The following is a 10,506-nucleotide window of genomic DNA, read 5'->3' as shown; positions in this document are numbered from 1 at the left end:
TTCCTCCATTGCATGCTTTTAGCCCCATTATCAATTATAAGAAAGTTGTAATTTTGTGGATTGGTCTCTGTGTCCTCTATTTTGTACGACTGGTCCACCTGCTGTTTTGGTACCAGTACCATGCTGTTTTGTTACTGTTGCTCTGTAGTACAGAGGAATGAATTTCCCTCTTAAAACTTCTTTCATTGTGTCCCATAGATTCCAATATGTTGTGTCTGTGTTTTCATTTATCTCTAAGAATTTTTTGATTTCCTCCTTTATGTCTTCTGTAACCCATTGATTATTCAGTAACATATTGTGCATTTTCCAGGTGATGTAGGATTTTTCCTTCCTTCTTTTATCATTGATTTCCAGTTTCATTCCATTATGATCAGATAAAATGCATGGTATTATCTCCACCCCTTTATATTTACTGAGGATTGCCCTATGGCATAATATATGGTCTATTTTTGAGAAGGATCCATGTGCTGCTGAGAAAAAAATGTATATCCAGTTGATGATGGTTGATATATTCTATATATGTCAGTTAAGTCTAGGTTATTGAGTGTGAAATTGATTTCTATACTTTCTTTAACTTTTGTTTGGAGGATCTGTCCAATGGTGAGAGAGGTGTGTTGAAGTCACCCATAATTATTGTGTTGTGTCTATTTGATTCTTGAACTTGAGGAGAATTCGTTTTATGAACATTGCAGCACCATTATTTGGTGCATAAATATTGATAATTGTTATGTCTTGTTGGTGAATGCTTCCTTTTAACAGTATATAATGTCCTTCCTTATCCCTTTTGATTAACTTAGTCTTGAAGTCAATTTTATTCGATATGAGGATGGCCACCCCTGCTTGCTTACGAGGACCATTTCCCAACCTTTCATCTTCAGCCTGTGTATGTCTTTTCCAATCAGATGTGTCTTCTGGAGGCAGCATATTGTTGGATTTGTTTTTTTAATCCATGATACCAGCCTATGTCACTTTATTGGAGAGTTTAAACCATTAACATTTAGAGTTACTATTGATATATGGTTTGTACTTCCAGCCATGTTTGATTATTTATCTTTTTTTAATTTAGTTTGTTTCTCCATGATTAGCTTTCCCCCCACCCTCTGACTTTACTGAGGCACTTCCCACTGATGGTTTTGGTTATTGTTTTTCATTTCTTCCTCGTGTAGTGTTTTGCTCAAGATGCTTTGCAATGCTGGTTTTCTGGCTGCAAATTCTTTTAACTTTTGCTTATCATGAAAGATTTTTATTTTGTTGTCGTACCTGAAGCTTAATTTTGCTGGATACAGAATTCTTGGTTGGCATCCATTGTCTTTCAGTGTTTGAAATACATTGTTCCAGGATCTTCTCGCTTTCAGAGTCTGTGATGAGAAATCCTTTGTTAACCTTATTGGTTTACCCCTGAATGTAATCTGAATCCTTTCTCTTGTAGCTTTTAATATTTTCTCTTTGTTCTGTATATTGGATATCTTCATAACAATGTGTCTTGGCATTGGTCTACTGTGATTTTGTATGCTTGGTGTCCAGTATGCATCTACAATTTGTATATCTGTTTCCTTTTTTATTTCTGGAAAGTTTTCTATAATTATTTCATTCAGCAGGTTGCTCATTCCCTTGATTCGGACCTCTATACCTTCCTCTATCCCGATGACTCTTAAGTTTGCTTTTTTTTATGTTATCCCATATCTCTTGGATGTTTTTCTCATGATTTTTTTACCAGCCTTTCTGAATTGGCTAGAATCTTTTCAAGATGATATATTTTGTCTTCATTATCTGATGTTCTGGCTTCTACTTGCTCCACTCTGTTAGTGATACTCTCAATTGAGTTTTTAATTTAGTTTATCGTTTCCTTCATTTCTAGAATTATTGTTTGATTCTTTTATAATCTCTATCTCCTGATAAAGATGCTTAATTTCTTCTTTTATCTGTTTATGTAATTCATATTCAATGTGTTCTTTCGCTGTTTGAATTTGCTGTCTCATATCCTCTTTAAGGTTCCATTCCATCTGTCTAAGGTATTCCTTGAGTTCTTTATTTGACCATTTTTTCTGATGTCTCTAGGTCCTCCTCAATATTTAGGCTGTCCTGCATTGTTTGTACTCCTTTTCTTCCTTGCTTTTTCATGCTGCTCATGTTACTTCTTGTTCTGTTTGACTGCTGAGTTACTGTTTACTCCTATAAATTTATTTGATGCTTGGGAGGAAAGGTATTAGAAGGGAAGGGAAGAAGTCACTAAAGAGAATGAGAGTAAGCAGGTAGAATTCAAGGAATAGGGAATAAGAAAATTGAAAAGAAATGAAAAGACAAAAGAAAAAAATAGAAAATAAAGAAAGAAAAAAATTTTAAAAAATAATAAAAAAATTAAAATTAAAATTAAAAAAATAATAAAAAAATATTTTTAAAAAATTTAAAAAACAACCAAAAAAATTAAAATGAAAAAAAAATTTAAAAAAATTAAAAAAATTAATAAATGCAGTCTTAGAATTTGACTAACTTCTCTTCCAGTAGGTGGAGCTGTGCCCACTGGGCCAAGCTTCTCCTCTCAATAAGCAGAAACCAATCACTGTACAGCAGCTACTCCTCCCAGACTGGGCGGGTCTCTAATCCTGAGTGCCTAGGGCCTTCTCTTGTGTCTAGTCACTTCCCCACTTTTCCTCAAGACAGGCCCTGCTCACCGGTGATGCTCAACACAATACTGGCTACACGCCAGGTCTGCTGCTCCCAGGAGCCCTATTTTCATGAATGATTGGGCACACTCTCCCTGTTTGCCATTCCCTCAGACCCTAAGTTTGTAGAGCTTGGAGCTTAGAACCTTCAGTGAAGTTTGCTTGCCCTCTGGTAGCCACGGCCATGGTAGCTGGTGCAAGAGACCTCAGATTTCAGCACTGGTGGGAGCGGTAGCTGGGAGTTCCCTGCTGCGGGTCCTATGCCACTCCTGATTCCCTTGGTCTGGCTATCGAGCTCACGGGAGAGCTGGGAGGGGCCCTTAAGGTTTCCCCGCTGTGTGGAGAGGGAAGGCTAGGGGATTACACACCTGTCACCACTGGTTTCAATGAAGTTATCTCCTCCGCCGCATTCTGGTGACGTCAGTTCTCTGCCATGGTGGTCTCCCATGCAAATGGCAACAGTTCGTTCCCTTTGCCCGTGACCAATGCAACAGATGGGTCCTGACTGTCTCTCCCAAGCCCCGTTTCAATCCTGTGGCTACTGCCTATGAAAGCTCCATTGGCATTAACCTCTGTAGGATCAGAAGGGCCGACCAGTTGTTCTAGCACGATCGTTTAGTGCTGAGTCACAGCAGTTTGTCTGTGAGAAGCAGGCGAACGGGAGCTTGAATTAAGCTGATCCGGGCTCTGTGTGTGTTCTGAGAGGCCCAGACTGTTCGCCCCAGATCCACATCAGCTCAGCATTGCCTAGTGATCCTGAGCAAACAGCATTTAGACAGTTTACGACTTCCTATGCCCGTGGAGCTGAAGAGGTCAGAGACTTGATCTCTCCGCACCCGCCACCATGTTGGATCCACTAGACAGTTACTTCTTAACTGTATTCTTAACTGTATTTAACTGAACTTATAATTTGAACTTTCCTTAAATTAATTTTCAAAATAAATATCACTGTCCATAATTGAAAAGAAATATTGAAGTGATTGACATCGCTTCTGTGTGATTTTAGTTTGTCTGTGCTTTTAACACTTTTGTTTATCCAGCACCACCCCCAAGGTTTCCACTCAATCAAAAGTGCATGATTGAATCAAAGTGATAGAGTGCCAGGGATCCCAGCAGCCTGCAGCAGGGCCCGGAGATCCAGGCCAACTGATTCGCGTGGCCTGCCCTGCGGCTACAGAAGGCGTGGCGCCTCAGTGAAGCCATTAATTGGCAAGCAGGGAGGTTAGGGAAGGCCTGCTCGCTACGGCTTTAAAGACTTGACCCTCCTGGACAAGTGCCTGAGACCAAGGCCACTAAGCACAGTTCTCCTGCCCCAGAACTGGGAGCCTGACAGTGGGAGCACATTTCCCATGTGGAGGACGGCCTCGGGGCCACAGTGAGTTGAGAGGCAGAGGGGAGGGTGGGACTTGGAGCTGGGCTCAGCTCTACATGGGAAGTTCCCATGGACCCTTCTGGGCACTGGAAGCATTTCCAGGAAGCTCAGGCTCCACAGGAGCAACCGTGGCCATCCAGTCCTCCGCCCTCACTTCTCTCCTCCATCCTATCTGTCCCTCACCTGCTCTTCCTGCCCAGAGTGGGAGTTTACTTTAACGTTCTATATGAACAGTAGAGAGGTGTCTGTACCTGGCCCTACCCCAGCTCTGTGGGCGCAGCAGAACCCCGGGGACGCAGGGCTGTTCCGTGCCCTGGTTCTGTAGAGCTGGATGGGACAGCTGCACGTTTGCCCAATCGCGTGGAGCTTCTCTGGACCCATGAGTGTCTTGGCACAGAGGGGCACAGCCTTGCTGCTGTGCCGTGTCCTCTGTGAAGCAGAGCCCACAGAGGCTTCAGCAGGCTTTCCAGCGCTCACTTCCTATGTGGCCTTGAGGAGTGTGGTTCAAGCAATCAAAGTGAGCTCCATGGTGGAGACTGGCCCTCCAGGGTGGAGCCCTCCAGGTTGGAGATTTGCCATCAAAGCCGAATGTGGTGTGGGAAGACTCCAGAGGCTTTGCTGCTCGCTCTGGACCCTGGAAGCACAGGGAGGTGACATGAGGGAAGCTGGCTGGCTGGGAACCTGCCCTCAGAGCTGCTCCAAGCTTGGCACTCGCCAGAGGAGAGAGGAGAGTGTGGGGTTGAGCTGCAACCTGAGTCAGGCTCCCCACTGCTGCCCGCGCTGGGGCCAGTGCTGCCTTCCCACAGCAAGCACACTGGAGTGTGCAAGGTAGCCAGAGGTTTCCTTTGCGGATGGGTCTTTCAACTTTTAAGTTGGAGGAGAAATGCATTCTTGGAGAATTTAAGTAAACAATGTCACTCCTATTAAAACTGAAAGGACTTGTTTCTCTTGATATGAAGACTCTGAAAACCTAGGCTGATTTTCAGAGCACACCTTCTGGAAAGCAGTGTGGAAAAGTGTGTGCATGTGTACCTGTGTGCACCTGTTTGCATGCTTGTGTGTGCACATGTGTGCATGTTTGTGTGCATGTGTGTATGTGTGTGTGCATATGTGCATGTGCTTCTGTGCACACTTGTGTGTACACATGTGTGCTTATGTACATGTGTGTGCTTGTGTGTCCACAGGTGTGCATGCATTTGTGTTTGTGTGTGCTTGTGTGTGTGCATGTGTATATGTGTGTGCACAGGTGTGCATGCATGCGTGTTGTGCACTGTGCCTGTATGGGTGTTCGGGTGTGGGGTAGTATTGTCTGTAGTTATGGGTGTCTTGGTTGCTGTTTCAACACAGCTTCTCACCTTCTAGCCTCTTAAAAGCACCTCATATGAGCCAGGTGCCTGTCATCCCAGCTGCTCTGGAGGCTAAGGCAGGAGGATGGCAAGTCTGAGTTCAGCCTGGTAACTTAGCAAGACCCTGGCTCAGTGATAGAGCACCCTGGGCTCAATCCCTGGTTCCACACCAATCAAATAAGAGCCCCATCACATTTCACTTTACTTTCTCATTCTTTGATTTACATTATGCTTATCTGTTTCTCACTAAAAATAAAATAAATTTGATGGCCTATTTTACCAATTGCTCTTTCCTCCACCACCTATTTAGTTTTCTCCTATTGATTCATTATCCTTGAAAACAAATGTAACCAAGAGCACTTGAACAGAGGACCTGGGGCTGAGGATGTAGCTTGCGAAGCCCTGGGTGTGATCCCAGCACCAGAACTAGAACACAAGAGAGAAAGCCATCTTGTAGCATCCTGCTGGAAGCCCAGGTACGTCCAAGGGAGCGAGAGAAAGCCCCACACTGTTGAGTGCTTTGTGGCTCATTTTTTATGTGCACGTTTTTAATATCAAAGTATGACTATTCCTCACCAACACCTTAATTTGTTAAAAAAAAAACAACTTCAAAGCATTTTTTTTTGCATAGAGGAAATAGAATTATTAACTTTTTTGGTTTTTTAAATGTTACTATTCCAAATAACATCCTAATATTACACTACAGAACTTCTCATTTAAAATGTTCATTTTGTCTTATTGTGAAAGCAGGAGTTTGATTCTTGGCTGCTCAGATTGCACCACTTGTCTAAGGTGAGGAGTGACCACACTGGCACTGGCAGGTGCAGAAGCCAGATAAAGAACAGAGAAGAGGGACGCATGCCTGTAATCCCAGAGGCTCAGGAGGCTGAGGCAGGAGGATCACGAGTTCAAAGCCAGCCTCAGGAAAAGAGAGGCATTAAGCAACTCGGTGAGACCCTGTCTCTAAATAAAATACAAAATAAGGATGTGGGTGTGGCTCAGTGGTGGAGTGTCCCTGAGTTCAAGTCCTGGTTACCCACACCCTCCCCCTGCAAAAAAAAAAAAAAAAAAGAAAAGAAAGAAAAGAAAAAAGAAAAAAGAACAGGTGAGACTTGGAGCTATCTCTCCAGGTGGAGAGGAAGAACAGAGGCTAGGGACTGAGGAGCCTCCCGGGTCAGCGTCCTCCTTGGAGAGTGCCCCGCCATCCTGGAGAACTCAGAGAGCACGTCCCTCAGCTCAGCTGGACAGCCTTACCAACACAGACCAGGCCAACCAGGACAGCAGTTAGGAACCCCGTTCTGAACAGCGGCACGGCTGAAGCTGTCTATCTGGGTTGAACAGCAGTGATGGGGACAGGCACCTGTCAGAAGGCCCAGGAGCAGGACAAGGCTGGGGAAGCCTTGGTGGGAGCAATCCAAACCAGGAGCCTGGAGGCCAAATCCACTTCTCTGGCGCCAGGGTGCATGGGAGCAGCCTCTGACATTAAGAAAATGTGTCCCTGAGGCAATGCTAAAGCAGAATCCAGGGCTCTGGGCTAAGGATGATGGAGGGGCAAGAAGAGGTACAAGCCTCCCTAGCCTGGATGTGTGAGTGGCCTCTAGTAGAGGCCCCTGGTCCTGGTAGCAGCATGCCTTCTGCTCTACTGGGTGCAGAGAACATGTCTAACATGTGCTGGTCCTGGTGCTAATCACATCAGGCCTAGAATGTTATGACCGTCACCTGGCTTAGTCTTAGGAGTTGCTATTGTCATGAAAAATGTCACTGTGTTTTTGAAAACCAATTTTTTTTTAAAATAATTTGTATGGTTTTCTAATTTTTTTTAACTATGCTAATATCCACATTAAAGAAGCAAAATAGACACTAAAATAGCACTTTCACCAAAGAATTACACTATTTAACGAAAGTATGGGGGGAGGAATCAAGGTCCTTCAAAATAAAAGAGAAGCTAATAATAAATGTAAGATCACTTTACAGCAAGGAAGATTTCACATTTTAACTTACTTTTTTAAAATTTCTAGTGCATTGCAGTTTTGCATGACATTGGAGTTCATTTTGACATATTCATAAATACACATGACACAGTTTTCTGTATTTCAGTCCCAGTACTAGCCCCTTCCCTCTCCTCCACCCTAACCCCATCCCTCCACTATCTACAGGTCTTTCTTCTATTTATTTATTTAAATTAGTGCATCATAGTTATGTACAAGATGGGAATGCATGTGATATGCTTGTACATGTGCAGGCAGAATCTGGTCGGCGTTACTCCCTGGTTCCTGGTTTTGTTTCCTTAGCTCAGGGGTTGTGTTGAGGAAGCTGGTGCTGTGCCAAGGTGTTGGAGCGTTGGGTCTTGGTTTGTCTCTAGCAGCTTCTCTTTGAGTTGATTTTCATGCAGGGTGAGAGGCAGGGATCGAGTTTCATTCTTGCTCATGTGGGTATCCAGTTTTCCCAGCCCTGCTGTCCTTTCTCCACATTATGCTTTGGGGACCTTTGGTGAGTGTCATGTGGTGGTATCTATGTGGGTTTGTCCCTGGGCCTTCTGTTCTATACCATTGGTCTTCCTGTCTGTTTGGATGCCAATCCCCACATTTTATTTTCAATTTCATTAATTTGGGCTGTGATGAAATTTTCCTGTCTTCTGCATGTTTGGAACTAGTTTGTTCCTGCTTTTCTGGGCCTTGATGTGCAGCTTTAGGTTGCTTACTTGGGATCTTGCTGTTTTTAACATAGGCACTTGACGCTGTAAACTTTCCTCTAAGAACCACCCTCGGATTGTCCCAGAGGCTCAGGTATGATGTATCACTACTATTCTTGTTTGAGTCTAGGAAATTTTAAATTTAATTTCTCAGTGTCCTTCAAAAAGAAAAGCAGTGAACAATAAACAACAGCATCACTTAATAATAATGAATATTTTCTTTTTCAGTTTATTTTTATTTTACTCTTCTTCTTTCTCAGATGTCAAGTTTCTACTGCATTGGCTGCTACATTTCTCAAGATATGAAATGGCCAACTATAGAAAGACCTTCCTGTCTTTCTTTCCTCCTTCCTTTCTCCCTCCCTCCTTCCTGTCTTCCTTCCTCCTTCCCTCCCTCCTTCCTTCCTCACTCCTCTCCTTTCCTCTTTTACTTTTGTGGTGCTGGCGATTGAACCAGGGCCTTGCACATGCTGGCCAAGTGCTCCACCACTGGGCCACACCCCAGCCCAACATTTCTTTAGGATCCTGCTTGAAAAAAACAGCTTCAGCCAACTGCTGGTCTTGATTTAGGTCAAATTAGCAACTATTTAAAAGATTGCAGTGTACAAGAAGCAGAAGTGTTATTCAAGACTTCTCAACCACAAAAAAAAAAAAAAAAATTTAAACAAGTAGGATGTTATTTATATAAAAAGGTATTACCCTGTTACAATTACAATTATGTAGCCAAACCTGCAATTATCAGTGGGAAAATTACCCCCAAATCATTTCATATTATCAGGGAAGGAACTGTAATTCTTATGTTTTTTTTTTTTTTTTTTGCAATCAACTTGAGTCCAGGTATATTGCAGGTTTTTGTTGTCTGACTCATGGGTCCACTAGATATGCGAATACCTTGGCATTTTAAAGCTTTCTCCCTCACTATGCTCACCTCTACTCTTCTCAGAAATTAAGGAGCAAGAGATGTTTCTAGCTGATGTGTTGCTTTACCTACTTTTTTCTTAACCCTGGCTCCTGACTCAAGTTATGAAGAACCGGACACTGGTGGTGGAGTTCCTGCTCCTGAGGCTGGCTGAAGGCCAGGTGCTGTGGCTGCAGGCTACGCTTTTCTTGATGATCTACCTCATGGCTGCGCTGGAGAATGTGGTCATCCTGCTGCTCACGCTTGTTGACCGCCGTCTCCACACCCCAATGTACTTTTTCCTTAGGCATTTGTCTTTCTTGGACCTGTGTCTCATTTCTGCTACCATGCCCAAGTCCATCCTAAACTCCTTCTCGCTCTTGGACTCCATCTCCTTCCTGGGGTGTGTGCTGCAGCTCTTCTTGGTGGTCCTGTTGGCTGGGTCGGAGATTGGCATCCTCACAGCCATGTCCTACGACTGCTATGTGGGCCATCTGCTGCCCTCTGCACTATGAGGCTGTCATGAGCAGCGCTTTCTGTGTCCAGCTGATGGCCCTGTCGTGGATCAATGGGGGGGCCTTTGGAGTCTTGTACTCGGCTGGGACATTCTCTCTGGAGTTCTGTGGTTCTAATAGGGTGCACCAGTTCTTCTGTGACGTGCCTGCCCTGCTGAAGCTCACCTGCTCTGCAGAGCACACCATCATCGAGGCCAGCGTGTCTGTAGGGGTCTGCTATGCCTTCTCATGTTTAGTGTGCATTGTGGTCTCCTATGTGCATATTTTGTCCACGGTGTTAAAGATCCCATCCAGGCAGAGCCAGTCCAAAGCCTTTTCCACCTGTGTGCCTCACCTCATTGTGGTGAGTGCATTTCTGGGAACAGGTGCAATTGCCTACTTAAAGCCAGCAGCTGATGGGCCCCCCGTTGTAGACCTGCTGGTGTCTGTGTTCTACTCCACAGTACCTCCAGCCTTGAACCCCCTTATCTACTGCCTGAGGAACAAGGACATCCGGTCAGCTCTGGGCAATGTCCTCAGGAGGGTTAGAAGCAGTCGGCAATGGGAACAGGACTAAGTCGAAGCTGGCACCCAGAGTTTCAGGGTTTTGTTGTTGTTCTGTATCTACTGAAGTGTTTAAATTTCTACTTAGAGATTGAATTTCTGCACAGCCTTTTAGCAACAACTTCAGGGTGTATGTTTTCATAGACAGTAAGCCTTTTCTTACCCCTCTTCACTTTATATCTTACTGTCATGGAAATTGCAAAGGTTTCCTACTATACTCTTGATTTTGATTTTTGCTCCTAAGTTCCGTGAGCTTTCTATGAAGTTCTTATCTCTTCAAAACGTCCATATTTCCTGGGTTTCACTTTATTTAGCTAATGATTTATAATTTCAGAGTTTTCCTTGCATCTATTTATGGATTCGACTTGACTATACAGCCCTTCTGATTTTCACTATTTGGTGAAAATCATTTTAACTTAAAAATCATGAGCTTAACAATTTTGCAGTTCAAAACAAGGTACTTAATTCTATCACAAG

The 10,506-nt window shown here is 43.8% G+C and overlaps 1 protein-coding gene across 1 annotated transcript; it reads left to right on the top strand.

Annotated features, from left to right (window-relative positions):
• Positions 1-9,096: 9,096 nt before the first annotated feature.
• On the top strand, positions 9,097-10,042 carry LOC144249389 (olfactory receptor 14K1-like). The gene is given in 2 exon segments (XM_077791622.1): positions 9,097-9,459; positions 9,461-10,042. Coding segments are annotated over 2 exon segments (945 nt in total).
• The last annotated feature ends 464 nt before the right edge of the window (positions 10,043-10,506 follow it).

The sequence above is a fragment of the Urocitellus parryii genome, chromosome 1 (assembly GCF_045843805.1).
Source record: "Urocitellus parryii isolate mUroPar1 chromosome 1, mUroPar1.hap1, whole genome shotgun sequence".
NCBI classification, from domain to species: Eukaryota; Metazoa; Chordata; class Mammalia; order Rodentia; family Sciuridae; genus Urocitellus; species Urocitellus parryii.
The sequence above is the reverse complement of the archived record's forward strand: the minus strand, read 5'-3'. Positions and strand labels throughout refer to the sequence as shown.